We start from the raw sequence: 26,825 nt of genomic DNA, 5'->3' as shown, positions 1-26,825 counted from the left end.
CAGGAGGCGGCGGGAGGCAGCGCGCCTCACTCCGGCCCTTCCCGCACCCAGCCGCCGGCTGCCGGTTGCTAAGCAGTTATTGTTTCTGTGGCGATTGCAGAGGCTGTTGCTAATTGGAGAAGCCCCGCGAAGCAGCAGAGGCATCTTCCCGCTTCTGATCCTCTCTGCTTCTGGCATTACAAGAACAAACTAGGCTGGTCTCCCCCATCGCCCTCCCCAACGCGCCCCAAAATAGCCCTGCCATCGGAAGTATGGACTAGCCTTGCGCTCCTCTTCCTCTCCTTGCTGTTCTGAGGCTGGTGGCTCCAAAGTCACTGTCAGATCCCACCTGGCCCAACGGTGGCCACGAGCAACCTGGAGAGGGACAGACCATGACCACTGCCAAGGAGCCCAGCGCCTCGGGGAAATCCGTGCAACAGCAGGAGCAGGTAATGCCTGGTGTGTGTGTGTGTGTGTGTGTGTGTGTGTGTGTGTGTGTGTGTTCCCTGGATACTTTGGTGTTTGCTATAGCTGAGTGGCCCCTTGCCTGGGCCACAACACGCTGCTGCTGGGTGTCAGCTCTTCCACCGCCCCCCCCCACTCCTGTTTTTAAAAGATGCCCTGGCCTTATCAATAGGACAGAGCACCTTTGGCAAGGTAAACTTGAGTGGGTACAAAGGCCGCTGTCTTCACAGCTCCCTCGCTTCTCCTGAGCTGGTTGTGAACATTTGCAACTACTTTATAATTTGGGGGAAGAAGGCCATGCCAAAAAAAAATTTTTTTTAAAGCTTTTGCTGAAGCTCCAAGAGGACTTTCTTCTTGTGTTAAGACAAGTGGGAGAGGCAGGGACAGGATGGGTCTAGGACTTGGCTTTCTCTTCCCTTGCCCATGCCCCTCTTGCAATCATTACCGTGAGGCATGGGCACTCTGAGATGCGGTGCCCACGGAGGACCAGGTGCCTGGCTGGACAGTAGCAGGTGGGAAAGGCTGGCCAGGTGTGTGAGGGGGGCCAGGTGCAGAGAGGCCATCTCTGCTCTGGGGGGCCCACCTTCTGCAGAGCTGGGCACATGTGAGTAGTGAGGGTGAATCTGCAGGCCAGCTCAGCACTCCTGGAGACACTGTAATTCCCTGCTTAGCAGATCCGAAGGGCTCTTGTCTGTTAATCGCTGCTCACTTCACCCTGGGCAGATCATTAAAATAGATCCTAGGAGACACCACTGGATTCGCAAAGCAGTTTGTCTGAGCCTGGTAAATCAACAGCATAAGCTGATTTCCCTTCTGTGTTTTAGGGTTGTTATTAGGTTGTTTTTGCTAGGACCAGGGTAAAGAAGGGAGACCTCTCTAGAGTTCAGGGAAGCAGAGCCGCTTTGAGGACATTGCGGGGCAGAATCTCACATCAACTCTTGAGAGAAGGCAGGAAGACAACTTTGGATCTGTATTTAGTGAGAGCTCCAATTGGGAGTCATTACCCCATAGCCAATTTTTCAATAAAAAGCAACCATCTTATTATATCATCATCACCTAAAGAATTTTAAATACAATCTTATTTCATCTGGGAAGATTTGTAAATATGGAAATCTTAAAATTATGTATATTCCACATAAGAGTTTGTATAAGGATTAATGATCACTATAGCTTGATAGGTTCAGAACAGAAAAACCAAACCCTCTTTTAAGAATTCTATGGGATATTTGCTCAGTAAAGAAATATTTTCACCTACCTTAGCATCTTGTAACTGAATGTATCTCCTTTTATTACAGTTCTCTGCCCTCACTGGGTATGAAATAAATGCTGGCAGGGCTTACAGGCTTGAGCTAGGGCTTGGGTAGCCTCTCTGACCAAGGGGAGGAGGAAATAATTATAAAATGAGCACATTGCTGTTCATGGATCTAAACCCAGGGATCTGAAACACACAGCCCAATCTATGTTATGGGAAAAAAAGTACTAGGAATTTTCCTCCTATTTTGCCTGATGCTTCAGCATGCAGAAGTGTGGCAGTGGTTAATTAGGGTGTGGGTTTGGAGGACTGTGAGCCCTTGATTTGATTCTACACCTCCGGATCTCTGGAAATCACCTGTCCTTGACCTGCCTCTGTTATGGCTAGTCCAAACTGCAGTCTCAAGGCAGTGTGGCTCCAGACAGTGGGTGGGACATCCAGAGGCAGCTGTCCTTGTCACATGCAGCTGAGAAGTCCTTTTCCTCCATTCTCAAGTGGCATCTTCTTGACCCTGAACAATCTGAGTTTATCCTTTGAAGTCCATAGAGAGAGGGCCAGCAGCAGGCTAGGATAGGAGAAGCCATATCCATATCATGTGTATGTATATCTATATCTATTTATATATCTATATGCATATCTGTATGCATCTATACACACACTCGCACACACATACACACAGCTTTAAACAATCTTGGCTAAAATCTTAACTTCCCAAAATGGAACAACTAGAATACTAAAATAAAATTCCTAAAGGCTGTGTCTTATCTCTTCCTCATAGCAGTTGTCTGAAAGCACTGACCTGTTCTGTGTGTTCAGATGCATAGCCCTGGAAGGGTTCCCTGCTCTTCTATTTCCTTTTCTTCCTGGTTGCTGATGGAGCTTTGGGGATAGCCCTGTGTCCAGGCTGGTGGAATTCATAGGAAAACCCTGGAAGGAGGATGTTTGGATGCTTTAGGCGAGAGAGACAGAGGATTCCTGGTTTGTGGTTTGGCTCATGGTTTAAGCTGGGGTTATTTAATGGGATTGATTCAATGGCCATCTCTAAGCCTCCAATAACTGTTTCTATGAAAAATTCAGGGCCAGTGGCACCTCACATGAGGAGTCACTAACCTAGGGCCCATATTCATCATAACCTGATGCCTGGCCCCGCTGTTCAGTATCTGGTCACTGTATGGATGACACCAATTATTTTGCCATTGGTTAGAAATGGCTAGTTTTTTTCCTAGTTGGATAGAAAAATATAAAAAATAGATGGATATGTGGAGAGTTTTTTGGGTTTTGTTTTCTAAAGGATGCTGTATAAATACATCAAAATAAAAAGGGGAATAGATTTTTAGATGATATCTTTCTCTCTCTCTCTCTGGTGATACTAAAATTTATTTTTAAATGCAATATTAAGAGCCCATGATATTTGTGAATAATATATCTTTTAACCTGATGAACTGATTCTCCCATTGGCCCTGAAGCCAATTTGTGGGTGAGAATGCTGGGTCTTCTTGGTGATACCTTATCTCACTGCAGGCTTGACCTCCTGCTATGCTTGACCCCCAGACACAGAGCAAGCCAGGGGAAGCAGCAGGAGAAACTGAGGGGCCTTTCCTTCACATTTAGTGTGTTCTCCCTCAGAGACCAAACCTTTTCTTCAAGAACATAATTCAGGGATTTTTCCACTTAAACGAAAAAAGTACAAATTTGCTTTAGCATATGCTCGCCCCACTTCAAATGATTTAAAATTGGAAAGCAGGGATCAGTAATGCTATTGAATATGAAAAGACAGAGGAATTCAGGAATTTTCCAATGAGCCATAAGACTTTCTTGCTCAACTCTTAAGCAAGGACACATTTTTAGTGGCATATGCTGTGTTTGTATATGTAAGTGTGTGGCTGTGTATGCACACAGATACACACATACTTAGGAGTACACACTTAAAACACAGGTACACACACTCATGTGGAAGTAGCCTATGTTGTATTTGCTAACTTGGATCCTTTGTCATATGTTGAATTGAATCACAACTGAGAGGTCAGGTGACATCCTCAAGTGCGTAGGTAAGAAGACCTCTGTCCTCCCCTATCTCCCTTTCATTCTATCTTGTTGCTTCTTGCAGTAGTATAATTTAATGCAAGAGAGCATCTGGCTTGGAATATCATGAGAGTTAAATTTTTATGCAATCCCGTTAAAGGAAAAGACTGTGAGGGCTCTGCCTGTAAGGTAAAATGGCATTAGACAGGAAAATGAAAGTTGAAGGAAACTCAGAAACATGAGACTCTCCTATGAGAAGTGCGGACATGATGTGTTGATGGTCATGTCAGGAAATCTAGTCCTTTCAGAATTTGAAAACAGAGTCTTGGCTACAGCTACCGTATTCCTATGAATTATGTTCCACTCTATGCCTAATGTCAACTATCTAAGACTCTAGATGAAAACAAAGCCAGAAGGAATAGGGTAGAGAATGGGAGCACCAGGTTCCTGGAGTTGTTTCCAGACACAGCTCAGACTTAAGAACTTGCAGAACGAGGAGAAGGAGGGATGCTCTTGGCCTACAAAGAGTGGACTGTGTGTGAAAGATTTCAGGGGGACTCCAAAATTGTGGGCAGTCGAGAGAGAGCACAGGACAAAAGCACCATGCCTGGGAGACTGGAGTGTGTCCCAGTGCAGAAAGATGACAGGTGGAAAGAAGGTAGCTGCACCTCAGAGGAAGATGTCTCACCACCAGAGAGCAACATGGTGATAAAGCAAAGGACTAGCTTGAAGCCATAGCAAGCTCTATTCTGGGGTCCTATAGGCAATTCCCAATCTTCTGGGATCCATGTGACACCATCTATTAAACAAGCTAACCACCAAGTGTCATTTGGTATAGTACATGAAAGACTAGGCAAAGCTGGGATTTGCAGGGAGGGATAGAGGTACTCAGCTTAACTGTTAGTATAGCCCCAACTAAAAGCCATGAGAAGCAGCTGATTTTCTTTCTTAAAAATGCTCCTGGTGTGTTGCATGTGTTTTACTACATTATGCTGTCATCCCCACCCTCATTTCCAGTATTACCACTAGCAGGACCTTCAGGTGCACTCAAGAAAACTTGGGTGACCTTGAAAGTTGAAGAATGCTCTCCATTGAGCTTCACCAAAACACCTCTAGTCCTGGTGTGGTGAAATTGTTCAGATGCTAATCACTTATAGACCTGAGCAGCCACCCAGTTTCTGCCTACTGAGGAGTTGTGGCATTGTTCTAGTGAATGGAACTCTTGGACCTGCACTAACGGACCTGGCTTTGCAAGAGACACTGTTCACCCTGACCTTGCTGGGAGAGTGAGATGGCTGACCTATAGTTCTGAAAGTGCAGGAAGAGATCACAGTTTGTGAGAGAAGTGGTTCTATGTGTGCTTTTAGAGCTTAGTGGCTGTCAGATGTCCTTGTTTGGGGAGAACCTAGCACGTGGAGGCTGTGTATTCGAGTCACAGCCAGGGTATGGAGGGATAGAATGAACATCACTGGCTTTGTTTCAAGTTCATTTCAGGTTTGACTTCTTGTGGTCTTCATGTCAGTTGGAGTGGAAGCTGAGCTCGGTCCTGTGTGACTCTACACCTAGCCAGCATCCTCAAGGCTTCCTGACTGTCCCAAGGGAGATGAGGCTTGGAGATGTCTCAACATGCAGCCCAGAGAAAGGGCTCAATCCAGAGAGTTTACTCTTAGTCTCCTCCTGTCTGTGTGTGTCCTCAAGTTTTCAGGATTGTACTGCTATGATCCTTTCGTCACCTGGACACCTAGCATATTGGAGAGTCTACTCACACTTGACTCTTTGTGTCCAAACTGTGGCCTGTACTCATCTACCTGGGTCTTGCTAAATTTGCTGAGACAAATTCAGTTATTTTGAACAATGCATCCAGTAGTGTGACACATTACTCTCGCAGAGAACATGTCAAGTTTACAGTAGCTACTGAGGCTGAAACTCAGTGGAATCACTGATGGTTTTGATTTTAGGCACAAAGTTACAACAGAACCAGTGGAAGAAATGATAGGGTATTTAGTTAGAATCATTAACAAAATATTAAGTCAGGTCTCAGGGAGAGCAGTCTTGGCCCTCTTTGAATCACCTGCAGTTGCGAGCATCCTGTTAACACCATTTGAAGTCTGAACTTCTGTCTGGCAAGTGCCACATAATAGAACCTGTTGCTGCTTTCTCTTCCTAATCCAGGAGCCTTTATGGTAGTAGAGTTGAAATCTGCAGCCATCCTTATTAGAGCACTTGCCATAAGTACAAACATGAAGTCTGAGCCAAAGATCCTCTTTGTGTTTTACTATCTGTTTTTAGAAGTGGTAGCAAGAACGCCACAGCATTCTAAATGCAGTCACCCATCCATGGCTTCACCAAGTACATCACTGATATAATAAAGTCTGGCAAATGGAATTGCCAGTCATAATTTATATATTATTCCCTCACTGGTATCTGATCAATTTTTTATGAGATTTAACTTCTGCTGCTAGAACTTAAGAAAAACTGCCTTCCTCGATCTGAAACCTCCTGAGATTCTAAGCAGCATCGCAAGTTACTGTATTGTTAATCTGGGACATAGGCTTCTAAAAAATATCTGTGTGCACTCCTTTGTGTATAAGGGGAGGCAGAGCAGGACACATGTTTGCAGATGAAAGAAAGAGGAAAACTATGGAGGTGGGAGGCTCTTTCTCAATACTCTAGTGGTCAAAGTCTGCTTCCTGCCATGCTGGCCTGATTCCTCTTGAAGATAATGGGAATTTGTTCTCTTAAAAGGATTGATTGAACCCTCTGAATAAGTTACTCACAGCAGAATGTCACATCCAAACCAAAAGACCCCAGCCACAGCCCTAGTATTTTTGTTTTAGAAACCTATAGGCAACAGAGGTGGCCTTGAATGGAAGTAATGTGTGTCTTGAAATTACTGGAAAACATTTTCTTTTTAATTTTAAAAGAGGTAGTTTTTATTATTATTTGAAGTTGTTACAGTATTCACACTGGGGATTTTAAAAAGGTGATACTACCTCTGTATCTCAGATCTGGTCCCTGAGAGTAGGAGAGAGGTAAACATATTTTAATCTTGATAGCCTGCTGAATGCCCCATCTGCTCACTAGACAGATGTCACACCGGAGGAAGGTTTTTATTGTGCTAAGTTGGTAACACAGGAAGAAGAGAACCAAAGTAGGGGGAATGGGAGCTGGGCAGGAGTGGCTCAAAGTCAGGACGGAGAGGGGCCAGAGATTTGGCTCAGTGGTTCCGCTGCCTGTCTCACAAGCTCAAGGATCCAAGTTCGATCCCCGGTACCAAAAAATAAAAGTCAGGACAGAGAATTCCCTGCTCTGTGTGGCCTCATCTGAAGGGCACTGGAATGAGCTGCTTAGGAAAGAAAGAATGAAGGTGATCCAGGGAAGAAGGGAACCTGAAGCAGTTGCCCGGAATTGTTTCCGGGGGAAAGGCTAGGAAGTGTGCAGAATGAAGCAGTGAGGGGTTAGCACAGGTCTGAAAGAGAAGGGAGCCTGCCTGAAAGGACAGGAATTGGGGAAATCTATGAAGAGTGACTTGGGCTTAAAGAGATCATTTTGTGAGTGTAATTATCTAGTCAGACATGTCTTGATGAATGACAAAACTGACAGGTTTCTGGTTCCCAAAAAGCTGAAACACTGACTTCACTAATAAAATTAAGTTTACAGGTTTACCTAGAAGTGGCAAGGCATTTTAAAACATGATGGCACATACACATATATAAACATATGTATGGAGCACTTTTGAAATAGCCTGAGAGAGGTATCTTTAGGAAGACTCAAGACAATTAGAGTTGCTCGTGAGATTTTGATAAACAAAACAAGCGCACCATTCTTCCAACCCAAAGTTATATAATAGATGATTAAAGAATGAGACTAATAAAAGAACTTTAGCAGGTAACTCAAAGCCTTCATGTCTCAAAACTCCCTGTAATGTATCTCATTCTGCCTCCTTGTCACAAGTGCTGCAGAAGGAGAATTCCTCCTTTGTCTCTCCAGGAGCTCTTTTTGAGGGGTGCTGGAGGCACTAATGTCTACAATTTCTGATCCCAGGTTTCCCACCTGCTACTGAGGGACCTGGGGCAAATTTGAACTGAGTTCATGTCTGGAAAATGATGATATGCCCACAGATCACTGTTGCTGTGGAAAAAAAACGCTTACGCACACAGTTGGCATGGAGATTTCAATCTCTTTGCTTAATGGTCACTTAACAGTGTGTGTTGACACAGGAACGATATTTGAGTGGATCTTCTTATTTGCAGCATTTGGAAAGGGCTTGTGTGTCCATTCTAAGTTGAGTTGCTTTATAAAAATCATTGAGTGATGAATTTATAATCATGTCCAACCTGCAACTTACCCTTTTATTGTCATCATTTTTTTTTGTTTGCTTGTTTTATTTTAGCAAAAAGAAATTGTCTTGGGCCACATATAAACTGTATAATATAGTTAATGCACATGAGTAACAAAGCTTTCTTTTAAAAAATATGTTGGTGCTGGACATGGTGGCACATGCCTGTAATCCCAGCACTTGGGAGGCTGAGGCAGGATGATCGCTGTGAGTTTGAGACCAACCTGGTCTACACAGTGAGTTCCAGGGCAGTCTGAACTACATAGTGAGACCCTGTCTCAAAAAAACCAATAAATAAATAAATAGATAGATAGATAGATAGATAGATAAATAAATAAAAATTATATTGGTTAAGACATTTTATTTTTTTTCTCATTGAGTTTATTGGTACGTTTTAGGTATACAATACAGTTACATTCATCATTGGGATCTTGGACCTTTACAAGACCTGTCATGTAATGTTATGACATTTTAAAGCAGGTGGGCGAAGTGGGTGGGCAGGTCACAGTTTGTACATACCAGATTGCTCAGTGATTTTGAACTTTTGACTTAGTAACTGAAATCCTTTTCCAAAAAGCAAAAAGCCAAAGACTGGCACAGGAAGGAGAGAATGCAATTCCTAGGGACCCAGAGACCCAGCCCCAGGCAGCAGAGCTACACATTCATAAATACACACCTTATTCGAACGTCTGATATAAACTGGTAAAAAAAAAAAAAAACTCAGAGAAACTGAGTAACTTACCAAAATCACAGAGCAGGCAAATTACAGATTCAGGAGATAAAATAATTTAAAAAAAATTTTTTCTCTAAATCAAGCATTCATGAGTGAGATGTGGTAAAAATTATACACTAAAAGATTAGCACAAACACTAAAATTAACTGGCTGGTGCAAAGGAAATTAAGGATAAAGATGGATGAGAACTCCCTATCTGGAGATAAAGTAAGGAAAGCTAAGTATGCCAGGCCCTTCTGAGTTGCTGGTTCTGTCTTCACTTTTCCTGGGAGACACAGCTCATTTTTCTTTTTATTGTGGCAGCCCTGGGTGCATTAGGTGGTTCATGGCAACTATTCATATTCAAGTAATTAGTAATTTAATGAGCTGCTTTTCCAACAAGGAAAAAATGAGGGTGTAACAATTGCTTATCTCCCCAAATGTTAAAAGTAAGCAACGATTAATACATTATGCATGCTTTGGAAGGATGCAGTAGGTAATTTTCAGTCTCATCTTTCACTTGAATAACCTCCTTGGTAGTAGTTATACAGCAGGGGTGAGGAATTAGGGATAAAAAGCGGGGAAAGGAGCCCTGGATTCACCTGCATACACTTGGGCTGTGGTGTAGTAGAGTTACAGATGCTGAAACATCTGGACTTTCATTTCTTCACAAATTTAAATGGAACCAAAAAGTGTATGATCAATAACCATGGAGCATGGATCCCTTTTGAGGAGGATTTGATAAAAACCATGGACCTATTTACCAGAAATATTCCCATGACCTCTCACATCCGTTCATTCCTGTCTGTTGATCCCAGGGGAGTGGAAGCCTGATTAGTCTTCCTGTAGTTCACAAGAAGATAGCACATTTTTAAGACACAACAGAAGACATGTGCTGAAGCCCTAGGCAGATACTAACCAAGTAGCCAAACTATCTGGGTAGGAACTCAGCACACAGGAGGTCCAGGATGGGGAAGAGCAGTCAGGAAGACAGGAATAGGGTATCCTACAAGTGGTAGACAGTGGATCTGTGAGCCGTGTCAGGTGATAAAAGGCTAATGAATGTGACTTTATGGCTAAGAGGAGCTAAAGTGTGTCATGGTGACATCTGTAATTCGTATTTGCGCAGTGGCTGAATATCATTAGAAGAAGAGATAGGATTATGACCTTTTTAATTTTCTGTGTTGCTTTGAGAGTCAACATTGGGAATTTGTGGATTTGTGTCTCTAGGTGGCAGCCATAGCTGAGGGGCAGATCAGTCTTCCAATGGTGGTTGTCCTACCAGCCCCAGGTGGTTCCAGAAGAGGCACTGTGACCTTAGTCTGGATTGCTGTGCTCTGCCTGGAGGCATTGACAAAGGGCATCCTCTTTTGAGGATTTCACAACTCACTGTGGTGCCCATTTCACCTTTTTTGATACACAGCTCTGAGCTCTGGAGGACACAGACTGCCCCATGTTGCCAACCCCAACTGCCATGCGCAATGCCAGACCAACTTGCTCATCTGTGTGCTAAATGAGTTGGCCAAATGCAGTATCTTCTTCTCTAAATCTCTTCCACTGAATGATCTCCAAAGTCAAGAGCCTGTGGTTTTATTCATGTCTTCAACAAATGAATCATTGCACAAATCAGTAAGTGTCCAGGTCAGATCCCTTAGAGTGCCCAGCTCCTCTTGGCTTCACTGATGCTGGAAGCCTCATGGCTACTCTTCCTCCCCGACTTGGCCCTCCTCTCCCTCCTGAAGTTGCTTCTCCACCAGCTGCTTTCCTCAGAGGGTGGGGATGCTGTTTAATCTTGCTGCGGCTCCCCACTGTAACATTATTCCTGTGCCGACTTGCTGATGGACAAGACAATGTGCAAAGGTAAATGGAGAAGCAGTCAATGGCCATCATCTGGCATTTGGGCTGATCTGACTGGAGCGGTCCAAGTGCCGGCAAAGAAAAAAACCAAGGCAGTGAACTAAGAAAGTTCAAGGAGTGAAGCCTCCTGGAACATTTGTTCTGGTTTCCTCTGCTCACACTGGGTTGTTGGAGAAGTTTGATGAACTTGTTAATGTGGCAGTACAGTCTTGGAGGATGTCAGGTGACAGAATGACAGCTTTCACCTAGGCAACTGGGAGAGGTGCTTTCTTCCAAAGAAAGGGAGGAATTAGTGAAATTGTGGGTTCATATAAAACTGACTTTGGATTACAGAGGCCTGAATTTTGACTCCCCTTGTGACATCTCCGGCCAGGTGCCTGTTTCCACACTGAGTAAATGCTCCACTCACAACTGCAAGTGTTACCAGCTAACAACTTGCGGTCTCACATTACATGGGAAGCAGTAATCAGATGCTGATGGAGCTGGGTCAGGGTTCTAAATGCATCCCCCACCCCGCCACAGGCTGCAAGACAGACTGCCAGAAGAAGCAACTACTTCCTATATATGTGTTTGCTGCACTGGATGAAGTAGCTTGATTGTGCTTAACTGCTGCTGTGCTTGCAATTGGACTGTTAATAAGCTGCAGTGAAGCAATTAGCCTGAAGTTTGTGACTACTGAATTCATTCGTGTGCATAGCTGAATGCTTATGCCCAGGTATTTAAATCATAGCTGTGGTTTATTAGTTGTCAAAACATCTTTGCATCTCAGATGCTTACTTACCTTTCTCAAAAGTGATGCTGCTATGAACCTGACATTGTCAGATGGCTAATTTATATAGCATTGTGTGCAAGACAGACTCTGTATTTTATACGTCTTAAAGCCTCACACAGAGGCCAAGTTTTAGACGGCTAATTTTAGATTCTGAAGAATTATGGTTCCTGTAATGAATGGCTATGATTAGAATTTCTCTATTAGTGTGTTTTCATTTGGTAATATCTGTGCTGAAAATTTCAGATTTATATAATTGTGTTGTCTTTGCTTGAATGAGGAAATTATACTTAAAATAACTGACAGTGCTTGAGCCCAAGAAAATGCTAAAAAAAATGAAATTCAGTGTGCACAGAGTAGTTGGCTGTGCATTTGTGGACTTCACTGTGGCTTGCCAAAAGTGTTCTTAACAGTGGGTAGCAAGGAAAGAAAACTAAAGACTTATGTATGTAAGAAACTCAAAATGCCTTTTAAATCTGGAGCAGTTTTTGGGCTGACCCAATGTCTTAAGTTTAGGGATTACACAGAGAATTTAGATAAACATCAGATTTAAAATTTCCAAAATCTTTATATAAGCTTTTCTCTTTGGAAACATCCTTACTTCTAGCCCCACATCACTTATTTGATGGCATTGAAACCATTCACAGAGATCATGTGGGAAATCTTGGGATGAAAACTTACCAAACTACACATCAGTTGTTTCCCTATCATTCACATTGTCGCTGGTCTTCCCCACCACTCCTCCACCTAGCCCCCACCAAAACTAAAGAGTCAAGTACCCCTTCTCTGAAGGTCCTTTGCAAACAATGTGTGCATTGATAAAATTCCTTGGAAAGATAAGTCCCCTGACTGGTTTCTACCCACAGAGTTGTAGACTCTCCTGTTCAGGTCCACACCAGCATAACCAGAATTTGAGGACAGAGGTAGGCTTTCACCTGCAAGTTGGGAATGGAGGGGCAGACTTCTATCCTTTGCTACTGAGAACATATTATTTGTTATTAGGCTCAGTGAATAGTGTGCAGTAGCCATGCAATACCAGCTGTCCCAGTCATCTGCATGAGCATGTATGTTGGAGAAGAAATGATGTGCATGTGTCTAGCCATTTGTGGGATGCTGTCTTGGAGGTGAGGATGGGCCATGAGAAGTGTGTGTACACCCACCTGTGTGCACATGGTTCCTCCCAGTATGCTTTCATCCACCCCTCTGGGTGGGTTACCCGTCATGTAGTGCTGGGTGGTCCCAAGGCTGGCAGCTACAGGAATAAACCACTACATCCAGCGGAAGCATGCAAACCAAGGATGTCTATATGGAAGCTTGCGGTCCCAGCCCCATGAATTTCCCCAACAGCCTTATAAATTTTATAAAGCAAAAATTTTACCTGACAGTCATTTACTCATGTAAAAAACAGAATATTTTGATATATGATTAAAAGACAGCAGTAACTTTCCTCAATTGTTTGACCCCAAAGCTAGTGAAATCTTTATTTCCAAAGACAAGGTTAAAACTCCTAAGTTTTCCCTGCACAATTTTAACGTTTAGTCAACTAATAATACTGCTTTATAGTTGAATAGTGCTTGGCATAGTGCCAATAAAAAATGCACTAGGAGCTACTGATGTACTCTAATTTACAAGATGTTAGTAGCTGTAGCCACATTAAAAGAAACAGATGGGATGAATTTTGCATTGTATTTTATCCAATATATCTAAAAGCTTATTCTGACAGAAACAAATATAAAAACTTATTAATGCAATTTTGATGTTTTGCCCCCACACAGAGTCTTTGTAACCACACTTGAGTCATACATCCATAGTCCTCCTCACTTCAGACTCCATATGCGACCGGTGCTGGGTGTCCTTGTGGGGCTCGTGTCTAGTGGTGTGGATGGTAGCTCTATGTTGCATTTGGCTTGCCATGGATCTCTCATACCCTGTAATCCCCAATCCCCGCAATTTCACATTATAGTGAAGGATGCACCTCCAGGCAGTAGGAATTGTATCCAAAGTCCATATTAGGGAGAAAAGAATCAGCCAGCTGTGTTTTTGTTGGAACTTACATTGGCCAATGTAGTAATTTTCCAGAATTTCAAAGAAGGTAGCAATGGTTTGTTCTTGATAAATACTCAGAGAACTTCTTGAGCAAAAGGCAGTATTCACTGAATATACATATTCACTGAACATCCACTAGGTGTTCAGTAGGCTTCTAGGTACAACACTCTGGAAAAATAAGAATATAAATGCTGAGTGAGCTTGTACTGTATGCTGGCTGAACTGTGTTAGTGGACTTTGTACCTGTACCTGGATTAGCATTCAGCAAGGATTTATAATTTTAGAAAACCTGCTTTCTTCCTACCCCCTTTTATTTCTTTGAAATTCAACTGTTCTATATTCTTTTTTCTTGGGGGTATATCTTTGTGATATGTTATAACTACATGTATCTTGGGGAATTGGTATATATACATATAGAATCTTGATCATTTTTACTTCCTCTGTCCCCCTCCTCCTCCAGATCTCCTTCCCATCTCCACACACCTGGACTTTCTGTTTCCTACCCTCTCTACCCTCCTTAAGGTAGCCCCCACTCTTGTAGGAAGACACAGCCATCCGGAGTTGAGGAAGTTGGGAGAGGCATGGGGAACACTGTGCCCACTCCTGCTGGTTATTTCTTTCTAGCTGCTCTCTGAGGATCTGAGGATCAGAAACAGACTGGCTACTGAGCAGCTTCCCTCCTTGCAGAGGGAAGTGGATTTAAAAAGCTCCTGTCCTATGATGATAAGGATATATGTGTGTTCGTGGGAAAAAGAAGTTTGTTATAGAAAAGCTTGTTTTCCCATCTTCTTTCTACTTGGACAGAATAAGCCTCACACCATAGAATCGAACTTCTGACCTTCACCCCATCCTTGTTAAAGTTGACCCTTTAACAAGCCACTATGCCTGCAGAAGTATTAATAACTACAGGAAGACTATTTTCCTTCTGTCTAAAGCTTTGTACAAAGTTCCATGAACCAAGTCCTGCTTGACCATCCCTTTCCTGCTGCATTTTGGCAGTACTAAAGATTCCAAAAAACATAGTACCTGCCTTAGCCTTGGCTAATGTGGTGGTGCCCTGTGAGAGTTGTGTGGACTGGATTCATGAAGCCATAGTGGCCCTGGGTGAGACAAGAAAACCCTCATCTGTTAAACCTCTTAGCTTCCAGTGTATTTGGGAAGATAGTGCCATTTATTGGAATGTGTTGTGTCCAAGAGGAGTTCCTAGGCACTAAATAGGTCATATCTGCTCTTCCAGGTGTATGAACCCTAAAGCACGTTACATTAGCTAAACACACCTACTTCCAAGGCTGGTACCTATGTCCCATGACTGTGAAGTTATCAGCCTGGTTTTGAAAGACACACACATTGCCAAATCAAATATCATGTGAATTTTCACCTTGAGCTTTAAGGGTTCATGCCCTTCTGCTCAGGGACAGACAGGGCCCTGTCGTTCCTACTCAGAAAAAAGACAAATGGAATGATGAGGAAAATGCGAGTCCAATTGAGCTGCCATTCCATGAACATCTTGAAAAAAATGTACAATGCCATTTAATCATGAAAGGCTATTGTAAGCTTGACAATAAAACTGGAAGGATATTGCTTCCTTCCCAAGATCTGCTTTCCCAAGATGCCTGTAATGTGGGAGGCTCTTTGGAGTTTATGTCTAGCTCTTGAACTGGCACAGTGGCCTAAAGCGACAAGTCTGTCTTCTGTATTAAAAGGAGAAAAGAAAAACTTGTCTGCACAGAAGGCTGCAGGAGATGAAGCTGTGAATAAAGCGAGTATTCGGGGATTGTGTGTGTGTGTGGACTCTGACCTGGGAGGCATCTGCTTCTCCTTTGTAGCACACGCTGATCTTGGTGATGGATGACTTCGTGGAGTCACACAAAATGAGTGCTCACTGCTGTAGCACACATGCTGCATGTGTCCCTAGCCATGCAGGCTCAATGACGTGTTTGCTGTCTCATTTGGGCCAATAGGAGCATCTATCTTGGGAGACCTCCTGGGGATCACATCCCGCTTGTCTCGGGCAGTCACAACATTCACAGACTTCGACATCACCCCCCTTTTCTCTGTCAACCATAGACACATTATTTTCGGTTTCCTAGAATTTTTGTAATACCCTGGTGTCCCTTTTTAGCTGATGTCTGTGGGTTTGTGTTTTTGTCTGAGCCGGTTGAAGTTTGAAACATAGTGGTACCTTGGCACTTGTTGATTGGTTCTGGGAGACAGGAGTAATACCAAAATCAGTGAGCACTGAACGAGTTGTTTCAGCTGGAAAGGGCATCAAGTCACAAGGCAAGCAACAAGGATGATTTCTGTCTTGCATGTAGAGTACCAAACAAATGAGGAGTACCAGACAAAACTTCATCAAAATGGATCAAGAGCCAAATTCAAAGCAGTCGAGTGCCAAAGATGTGACTATAGATAAAATCCATCTGATGTCATTGTGCCAAAGATCTGGCAGGCTTGGCATGGGGGAAGGTTGATGAGTTCACACAGGTGTAAATTTTCACAAGTAGATAACCATCACACACATGCATACACATGCACGCACGTGTGCACACACACACATATTTCCCATTGACAGTCAAAAGGTGTGAGGCTACAGGAGAAGCCTGGACCATTTCCTGAATCAGAACCAAGTCATGAACACAAAGTAGGTAGAATTATGCAGACGTAGAGTATATTTCCTAACCATTCAAGCCATGCCTGCTGGATCAATTTTGGCACAGTCCTTCCTGCTTCCATGTACACTGTGAGGCATCTGGGATCGGCAGCCTGTGCCTGGCCTGGCCATGCAGTGCACTTTGTCCTCTCTGATTACAAAACTCCTCAGAGTCATATCTGCCCGCTTGGTGCAGGCCCCGCATGATGCTTGCAGGATTGTACTTGCCCCATTTGCACTTCATTGGGCCACAGCAGAACTGAACTCCAACGTGTCCCTTCTCACCACATACTTCCTAGGACACAATCCCTTCCCCCCTGATGCTGTCATGCAGAACCCCTGGTCACACTGCCACCCTGCTTTATTGTACCTATCCCTTCCCCCGCCATTGTCCCAGGCTGCTGTGCCCCACACCAGGTTCATGAGTGTTTCCTGCTCTGATGGGCACTTCTTCACCAAGGCAGGCGATAGTGGCTTTTGTGAATGCACAGAATATAAACATAACATGGAAACTACAGGCTGAGCTTTTGTTGTTCCTCACACACTCTTAGGGTGGGACCAGTGACCTCCATTTATTTCCCCAGGAGGAAATGGAAGCCAGGAAGGGAGAGAGTTTTCCTGGCCCAAGGTGGGCCCCATTGCTTTACAAACTGTTTTCACTTCTGCTCTGTTGTCCCTGTCCTTCCAGCTGAGCAGGGATTCAGGGCCTGGCTTGCAAACAGTACTTTTCAAGGCACCACCTCACAAGGAAAAGCTTCTGGCTCTGAGATATTCCAGGCTGGCCCATCATCCTGATCTATATGCCCAGGGCTGTCCCCAGCACTTACTTCACATCTTCCTTTCAAATGCAAGCAGTCTCTCCTTATGCTTTGTTTCCTTTGATCTCTTTACAAGGGACTCTGGGAATCACCTTTAAAATTGAGAGTTCATCTGGAGTCTTCACTTCTGAGCTGAAAATTCCATTCCTGCAGAAATAAAGCCCATGCTTCTTGATTAAATGTTCCTTAATTAGGTGTTTATTTTCAAGATTCAGAGAGTGAAGTGGTTGGTCCCATTTTCTTTTTTTCAGAAACCAAAGATTTGGAGGAGGTTTTCGTGCCCTGTTGAGAACCACACCAAGGTTGTCAGTATCCAATCAATATTATTAATATTCAGAAGGAAGACACTGTTATTTTCTGTCATACGCACTTCCCTAAATGTGTATACCAAAAATACATTTTTAATGGATTTAAATAACAAATATAAATTGTGCTTCTCTATTACCTGAATATCTTACCTGTTTGGAGGTTTTATTGTCACCAACTGCCAAATAACAAGCATACATCATTTAAATTGAACCTTCAGCCTGGCACTTTTATTGAAAAGCATGGATTTCATGTTATTTTTCATGCACAAAACCTGTGCTCCATTGATGAAGGCTTTCCCCAATACTGATGATCTTACCTCTGGGCCCACATGGAAAAATAAAACTGCACTGTCTTGTGTCCTTGAGATCTGGCAAAATTTGAGCAACTAACTCTCCAAAAACCTATAATGAAAGTATAATCCATTTGTGTACAGATACTCAGTTCAAAATGGTGTGATCCTGAGTCTGAGGTCAGTGGGTGGCCCATGAGCTAAAGGTCCTGTTAATGGCTGTATCACCTTCTATGGGTCAAGTTCCCTATCCAGAATCATGTTGTGATTATGTCTTTGCTGGTTCCCAATTTATGGAGAGTAATTTTTCACCACTTTTGTTTTTGATTTTTGAGTCAGGGTCTCACTGTGTTGCCCAAGCTGTCCTCAGACTCCTGGAGTCCAGCTATTCTCCACCCCAGCCTCCCAAGGGGCTAGGTATGTTCCACCACCCCTGTCTTTGTCTTTCATATTCTTAAGTTATCCCAGGAAAATAAGAGTTAGAGCTCAAAATCTATGCTTTGACACAGCCAAGATGCAGATATAATCGTGATAAAATTGACCCTGTCATCTCAGAAACACAAAATAAAAATTGGAGAGCTCTTGCTGACACCATTGGATTAATTGCTTTCTCTTGTCTTCAGGGGAGACCTCATCTAGACCCAGAAAAGTTCACATTGGCAGTGTTTATATTTTCCATGGGAAAGGTAAATCCTGGCTTAGTCCATCTTGTGCTGCTATAGCAGAAGAACTGAGGCTGAGGAATTTAGAAAGGAGAGAGATTGATGTCTTAGAGCTCTGGAGTCTTAGACGTCCAAAGTTGAGGGGCCAACATCTCGTAAGGGCCATTCTCCTGTGTCTCCAATGGCACAGGGTAGAAGGTCAAGAGAGGTGGGGAGGAGACCCTCCCCCAGATAACTCATCCACTCCTGCAGCCAGGATGTGAATTACCTCTTCCCACTCCTCTCAGCACTGCTGCATTGGAGATTATGTTTGCAACACATGGCCTTTAAGGGACACATTCAAACCAGAGCACTGGCATTCAACTGTATCATTAATGTTACAATGTCAGCGTACAAACCATTCTAAGCAGTTGCAGGCTGTTGCTGTAAACATCACCATGGAATCTGTATGCTTAGAAATAATACCCTTTTATTTTTGCATGATGATTTTTAAAATAGGGAATTAGCTATTTAGCACCGATTCATATCTTTTCCTAAAGCATATGGTAAATTAGATTCTTTCTTGACTTTGTATGAGGAAGAGATGAAAAAAATGGGAGGTGATTGGCCTCTCCGGTCTACATAAAGTATTCAGTGAGTCCTAGGGGACTTGGATATCATCAAGGATGCAAGGATGCCTGTGTGTCAGACATCCTGTTTTCAAGAATCTCACAGCATCATTATCAGAGTAAGAGCTACTTGTACTGAGGTTTTTCTGGATCAGTCTCAACATTTTTCCTGGTGTCTGGGTTCCTCAAGTAACAGTTGGGGTCCTTATGAAAATGGACTTCTCTGGAAAGTCAAATTTTGTTCAGGCTTCTAGGCAATGTTGAGAATTAAAAGTTTAGGCTTGGTATGGAGGATAGCAGAAGAAAACAAAAGAAGCAATAGTTGTTAAAATTATGAAAATAAAAAATAGTGTTAAATGTTTTATGAGTAGAGTGACCACATATTCCAGTTTGCTTCAGATAGTCTCAGTTTATGACAGTTTTTCTGACTCTGGTTTTAGTAGTGTTCTCTTTTATTCTCAATAATATACCATTTGGGGCATTAAGAGAGATGGTCAGTATCTGTGCTGAAGGATTCACATCTTACAGTAGCAACAGATTGGAAATATAGATTAAGGTAAAGTCTACTTTGAAGTCCCCTTTTGTTGTGCTCTAATTCGATCTCTGTATTCATTTCTGCTTTTCATTCGAGGAGTGGTGTTGATCTCATTTCACAGAATAAAATAAGAAGTTTTGCTCAAGTTGTTGTAAGATTTTTTTTTCCAAGGCAGAACTGCAATTCTGAACTCAAAACCTCCATTTCCTGTACAAACATCCACCCTACCTGGTGGTGAGTGAAAAGGAAATAATAGGATAGGGAACAGAGAAATGCATTTTTTTTTTTTCCTCTCTTAAAAGCTTGTCTCTTGAATACCAGCATTTGTACTAGAGATGTGGTTTGGTTTGCCAGGCTAGGCAAGAAAAACACACATATTATGAGGCTTGTGGTAATTTGGGAAAGAAATCTCATTTGCCCGGCTATTGCATTTCTGTTCTGCCTGAATTGGAAGTGATTCCCAATACTCTAATGCTATAAAGCAGGAGTGTTGTCGGGCTGGTTTCCTGGGGCCCCGTGATGGAGGTGGCTGTCAGTCCCACTTACTGGAATGCTCTCCACCAGCCCCATGAGTGCAGCAGGTCACAGTCACAGGCTTGCCAGAGGTGGCAAGAATGGGGCACATTGTTTGTTAGGTTTCCACATCCATTTGCCCTTGCTGGGTACTGTGTATGGGCAGAGTTTGGGGTCACTGTAGGATCAGGCATTGCTTTACAGCTGTGACCTCCTGGAGAAATAGCCCATGGCACAAGGTGACAAGGGTCAAGAACAAGCAATGAAAGGCTTCTGGTGACCTGGACCATCCCAAAGTCACATCCCACGTTCAGAGACATGAATCCCACAGGAATGAGTGTCAGGAAAGGGATGCCCACTGACCTGGGGACATTCACTCAAGTAGCTTTTCAAAGGTGAATCTTGTCAATGTGCGTAGCATGAAATAGAATGCCAGGAGAATCAGAGATAGCAAAGTAATTCACTTGGTGTAGATGTAGTTCTGAAAATGCTCTCTGCTGCTCTGCCAGTTATGGTCTGAAATCACAAGGGAAACCCTGGTAATCCTATCGATTATTATCATGGAACCATAAAATATTAAAACAGAAAGGAGACTTGGTGATTATAAAGTTCATTCTGAAATGAGAAAAAGTCGAGCCCACAGAAGCAAAGGGTTTACTTACCTTCTAGTTCTTTTGCTACTTGGTGGCAGGGACTGGGTTAGATCTCACCTCCCCATGATCAGTCCATTTCCCTGGAGAGGGATCCTAGGGTCTCACCTGTAAGACACAGGATGGTCAGGGTCAGGTCCCAAACCTGGGCAGGAAGCTCTGTCCCTTCCTGGACCTTAACAAGATCTGTGATCTCCCATTGCACTATCTTCTTCCAAATTTTCATTAACTAAAGTCATTTAGAAGCATTGAAAAATATTTCTAAGTGTGGATATCCTTGTTAGCAGCATCTTCTAACTTTCTAACACGGATTACAGTTTGTTTTTTCCTAGATCAGTTTTGCATGAGAAGTAGAAACCACAGATTATAACCCTAGGTATCTTAGGAAAAATAGCAACTGGTTAGACTCTCATGTTTTTCTTCTAGTGTATGAACTTGGATGTAAATATTAGTTTTATTCCTGATTACAACAAAAATTAGTGCAACAGATACAAGATGCTCTAGAAGACTATAGTCCAGTAGATATTTCAACTGTGATGGGATTGTGACCAGTTGCTGACCACAAGTCACAGTGCGATGCTAGCAAGGTCTTAAAATAAGGATAGTGTAAATGAGAAGGGACATTTAAAATTTTTGTTTCGTTTTAATTAATTAAAATAGAGATAGCTACAAATGGTTAGTGGTTATCATGTGGACATCACAACTCTGATATTAGTACTGGGTAAAAATAGAAAACTACGTGATAATCCCTGAGTAGAAGGCCACCCCATCCTGGAGTAGATGAAGGGGTGGAATAAGAGTACGGAAGTCATTAAACTGAGTTAGGTCATGAGTTGGAGGAAGGTCTTATGAGACCATGGCAGAGTGAGCCTGACTCTTGTTCAGGGTGGGAAGCACCAGGAACATGTTGACCAATAGTGATACTTGAATCTTGGTGAATAAGCTGAGTCCTCTTGGAGAAGGAATTTCAACAGTGGGGACATAAAATTACACAGTGGTATGAAAGGGCAGAGAGGCCCAGGGTGATGGGGGAAATCTGTCCTTCTGGGCAACATGTGTATATTTGCATATGTGCCCTCAGGCATAGCACACCAGTGGGTGGTGTGGGTGGGAACCACCTGGTGATGCTCTGGTATGCTGTAGCCCCCCCATTCTGCCATACTATACTGGGTGACCTCACACAAATCAGTTCATCCTTCTGAACCTCAGTCTGCACTCTTAGATAGAAGTGAGTCTGGACTCCGCCTGAAAGCCAGGGTGAGGCACCTTTGAACCCTTCCCATCTCTGGCCTTAGCAATTATGAGCATCTGTCACATTTGCCACAGGTACCATTTGCATCCGCCAGCTCTGTGATGGCCTTTCCTGAGGGTCATGAAAACCTTCTTCGTGTAGTTTTTGACATTAGATCGTATGTGACAAAGTAGGCCAGAGATTCTGATGACAACACCCTACTGGCTGAAGGTGGCCTTTTCACCCCTTACATAACAGCTTCTCACCCTAGATGCTCACGTCGTTTCTGCATTATTTTCTCCCTTTCATGTTCCTTGACTCCAAATAAATAGCTACTGTCTGTGGCTCATAGAACTGTTTAGAACTGTTTAGAACTGGCAGGCAGAGGTACTATTTTGGAGATTCATCCACCTACCATTACTGCAGTTGGCGGTGAACTCAAGACACAGGCTGTCTGTGTGGCTTTTGTGACAGGAATGTAAGATTTGTTTTCTTGCATGACCCACCTGCTGGCTGGGTACTAAAGTTCTCTGCCAAGCTCTTGGGTGCTCCACTAAATGGGCAGACCAGAGAAGCATCATGCAAGGGAAGAACTTACCTTATCAATGAACGTGTCAGATGTTTGATTTTGGAGGCCCTTGAATTCTTGCTTCAACCAACACGATGGCACTGATCTTCAGGGAAGCTAACTTTGTAAAAAATGAAACAGGCCAAGGTGGCTGTTGGACCAAGAAGATTCAACTTTGGAAGATAACCGCAGGGAAGTAGCTGTCCAGTGCCTGTATGTTTGTGCTCTTCAACTCCACCAGGTGCCCAGGGCAGGTTGTACCTGTCATCTCCCAATGTGGACAGGGATTCAAATGCCAGATGGTCATTAAGACATTCATATGCCTAGTACATCCTAGGGCTGTAAATTATGGTGTTCATCTTTCTACATCTACACTTGGCAGGTGTGTTTTTTGGGAATGGGCAAATTCTATCAGACCTTTCATATTTTCACTGATATGTATACTGCATTCTGTGGCCAAGGATTTCAGAAATTAACCAAGGAAGGAATCAAAAATATGTTCTTTATGGCATCTTCCCCTGGTGCTTTTGAAACCCTACCCTATGTGTAGAAAGGTGGCTGGAGACTGGACGTGCGGATTCTGATAGTGCGTTTGCCATGGAGCCCTGAGGGCTACATGATACGGGTGCTACTGGCTAAAGACAACCCTTTGGGTAACAAGGCTTGGGGTCTTTGTAGTCCATACTTTGTGTAATAAATAAAGACATTGCCTAACCTGAGCCTCTTAGACCAAGAGAGTCTGAGAAGCAAAGAAGCAGCAGTGTTTATTCACAGATGTTTTGGATTTGGGAATTTTTCTGTGGAGAAGCAAAATAGAGTCTTCTATTGACAAGTTCTATGAATAATAGGTTTGTTTCAAGAATGTATGTTTGGCCCTTTCCCATTCCTTCTTTCCCAGCAGCCCTGCCTGGCTTTGGCAGCACCACTGGAAACACAGGATATCTTTGCCTCAGCACTGAGGTACTTATCTGGGACTTGGGTGCTGGGGTATTTCTGGCATGACTAGATCTGTCTAGGCTCAAGGAATAGCAGCTCTCTGACTGCAAGAAGAAGTACTGGATACTGAGAGGTTGTGGTGTCTCTGGAGCGAGGAGCCCTGCACCTCCGCTTGATAACCACAGATGTCCCCTGCTGGCTTGTCCCCTCAGTCCTCCTGCCTCAAGCATATTAGCTTCTCCTTATTTTCTGGTGTCTTTGAGAAAGATGTCTGATTCTATATCATCTACTTTGGAAATAGATGACATATTTGACACTATGAGGAAATATACATCTCTGTTTTTTTTTTTTAATCGAATGATATTGGAGGTTGATGTTTGATTTCCAGGCAGTCCGTAATATGAAAGGCAAACACATTCATTTTCTGTTACTGGAAAATATTCTCCATTTTAAAACCTCTAGGCTGGTCTTGCTAATACGGCAGCACACTGACAGCTACTCTTCTATAATTCTGTACTTAAATCACGAACAGTGAGCAGTATGGATTAATGCTTCATATGGCCTCAAAACTGAGCTCCCTGGCTGCCTTTAGATGGTTTAAGGCATTGATTTCTCTCTCTGACAACTCTGAAGATATTGGCTGCCAAAAAAATGGGAGGAGGTTGGTTAATCTCTGTGGCACATATGTTGCTTGCTGTAGCAAATAATGGTGAGATTTATAGTTTTCCTTTATTATAGGACGCGCCAGGGAAGTGAAGATTGCTTTAAATCATTGTGAAAATTGGAATCAGAAAAACAACTCATTCATTAACCTCAAGGATTTCGGATCCAAACCAACATTTAGTGTTGTATTTGGCAGAGGTGTCTGATTTTGTGTGATTTTAATTATGAAGGTTAGTCATTGTGGTTACATTGTATTTTTTAATGATTTCTAGCAAGCCTTCTTGGAATGCTCACCTCATGGACAAGACTGGCTTGGAAGAGGAACTAGCCAAATACCAATCCTTTACTATCATCTGGTGTAGCCAGAAATTAGATTTTAGTAGACTGTTTCCAGAATGCACCCTCGGATCCCTTTCATAACTCAGTAGTGTAAATACAAAACCATTTTAGTGAGGGATCATTTCACATTTGTCATTCCGTTATATTCTGTGTTAATATAAATTATTCTGATCACAAATACATTATCAGCACCTCACCTTTCAAGAGACTGATCGAATTTGAATAGTGTTGGTGCTTTGTTATTTGTTTAAAAATAGGGTATGGGGATATAAACCTTCACCAAGATTCTCTTTTGAGTGCTGGCTTTCCCTGTCCCCACAGTGTTCTTGTGACTCCTCCAGGGCTGTTTCTTGCATGCTGAGTTTCCTCATGTGGCACCATACCTGAGATGATCAACTGAAAATGAAAGAAAGATTTGCTTTGACTCACAGTTTTGGATGTGTCAGTTCATGGTTGGTTCATCCCCTTTGAGCCTAGGTTGAGGCAGATATCATAGCAGGGAGTTTACGGCAGAGGAAATGACTTCATTATAGTGGCTGCAAAGCAGTGAGAGAGGAAAAAAAGGCCTGGGCCCTAATGTCCCCTTCAAAGAGACAGCTGCAATGACCTAACTTCGTCCTATCAGGACCACTTCTTAATGGTTCCGTGTCCTACCAGTAGCTACCCCAGGGCAGGGGGTTGGGGGTTGGACTAAGTCTTCAACAGTTTAGTGTTCACAAGATGAATATTAGGGTTTTGTTAGCACTGTCATTTTCTAGTTATTTAAACTTAGGACATAATGGCACAGGTATCAGAATGTTTTATGTGAGTAAATATGTTTATCATGTGTCATTTATGTGTAAACTAACCTCAGTGTTTAATAATTAAAGATGATTTAAATAAGGGGTAGCTTATACTGTGGAAAGCTATAACCAAGAGAGAACACTTAGAGATCTATGGAGATGTTTCTGTGTTAAGAAAATAGCACAGGGGCTGGGGATTTAGCTCAGTGGTTCTGCTGCCTGCCTCATAAGCACAAGGTTCTGAGTTCAATCCCCAGAACAACAACAACAACAACAAAAATAGCACAAACAAAATTGTATATATATATATATATATGTAGTAGGCTGAAAATTATTAAAGACTAAACTGACTGTTCGTGTATCTGCTATGGTGTAGGCAAGAAAGGAAAAAAAAAAGGAAAAATTCTCACCAGGTCCAATTCCTTGTGTGTGTGTGTGTGTGTGTGTGTGGTACTGGGAACAAACCCAGGGCCTAGACACTGAGCTATTTCTGTAGCCCCTTGTTTATTAGATTTTTATTTCTTTTTTAAAGTTTGAGGCAGGGTCTCCTTAAGTTGCGAAGTTGCCCAGGCAGGACCTAAACTTTTGATCCTCCAATCTCAGTCTCCTAGTGATTACAGCCATGTAGCACCAAGCCCATCCCTGTTCCAGTTCCTTTGTTGCTGCCTCACCAGTCCATGAGAACAGGCAAGGACATCTTTGTGGTGTCACAGTGTTTTCAAACTCCCAGAGAAGAAGATGAAGGGCTGGGACAGGCCGGAGAGCTGTTGTCTCCAAAACAAGTGAGGCACTTAAGAGTTTCTTAGAGAATCCAGGTGACAGGTGTTGACACTGCAGAAGCAGGGTGGAGGAGGTGTCCAGGGGAAGGGACAGCAGTACACCAGTGAGAAGGGGACAGAAACATCCCTGCAAGTCCTGGTAACCAGAGACCCCGAGAGGCAGAAGGTGGGCTGGTTCTGGCTGCAAGTTTGCTGCAGGATCCACCTCTTAGATGGCGCGTGCTGCAAATGGGGAGGGGGAGAGAAAGTCAAGGGGACCACAGGAACCCCACAGGTCAGAGGAGAACTGACATCCATCATTGCTCTGCAAGATTCCAGAGATGGAAGCCTTGAGCGCCCCAAGGGGCCTCAGGCCATGACTCCTGCCAAAGGGGCCCCACATTTTCAGAAATACCAGGAAGGTGTTCTTCCAGGTCTTGGGCCACATGGCAAACTTCAGCTCCTTTCAGATCTTAAAGCAGAAAGGGAGGGTGGCCTCAATTCATAGGTAGCAAAATTCACATAGCAAAGACACCTAGAGCCCCACAGAGAAGCCTGGAGAGACATCCGTGGTTATCTGTTCTTGCCTCTGGATGTCAAAATAATGGTATTTATTTCTTTTTTTTTCTTTATGCTTTTCATTTCTTTTCCAAGCACTTCACAGTAACTCAGTATTTTTGAAATGGTTTTTATCTTCTTCGTTCAACTTTGGTAATTCATAAGTATCTAGAAATCTGTTCATTTCTTCTGTGTTTTCCATTTTATTAGAGTACAGGTTCTCAAAGTAGGTGTTCATGATCCTCTGGATTTCTTTTGGATCTGTTGTGACTTCGCCTTTTTCATTCCTAATTGCATGGATCTGAGCCTTTTCTTTCCTTTTTTTGATAAGATTAGCTAAGGGTTTGTCGATTTTATTTATTCTTTCAAAAAACCAGCTCTTTGTTTCATTTATTTTTTGTATCGTTTTCTTAATTTCAATTGCATTGATTTCTGCTCGGATCTTTATAATTTCCTCTCTTGTTCGAGCTTTGGGTTTTTCTTGCTCTTGTTTTTCTAGGAGTCTAAGTTTCATC

At 43.0% G+C, this 26,825-nt stretch overlaps 1 protein-coding gene across 7 annotated transcripts in view; it reads left to right on the top strand.

Annotated features, from left to right (window-relative positions):
- The window catches only part of Dpp6 (dipeptidyl peptidase like 6), an 851,974-nt gene that overhangs the window by 460,247 nt on the left and 364,902 nt on the right, over positions 1-26,825 (top strand). Inside the window, exon 2 of one of the 7 annotated variants that reach the window (XM_033764446.1) lies at positions 101-428. The exons of 5 other annotated variants lie outside the window; for them this stretch is intronic. In XM_033764446.1, the coding sequence (XP_033620337.1) occupies positions 372-428 (57 nt within the window). In that variant the 5' untranslated portion in view covers positions 101-371. Of the gene's footprint in view, positions 1-6; positions 429-26,825 lie in introns of those variants that run through there. One more of the 7 variants, XM_010641495.1, reaches the window with a different exon arrangement.

Source organism: Fukomys damarensis, unplaced genomic scaffold (assembly GCF_012274545.1).
Source record: "Fukomys damarensis isolate Sample0158 unplaced genomic scaffold, DMR_v1.0_HiC HiC_scaffold_16, whole genome shotgun sequence".
Taxonomy (NCBI): domain Eukaryota; kingdom Metazoa; phylum Chordata; class Mammalia; order Rodentia; family Bathyergidae; genus Fukomys; species Fukomys damarensis.
Note: the sequence above shows the minus strand (reverse complement) of the source record. Positions and strands in the feature narration are given on the sequence as shown.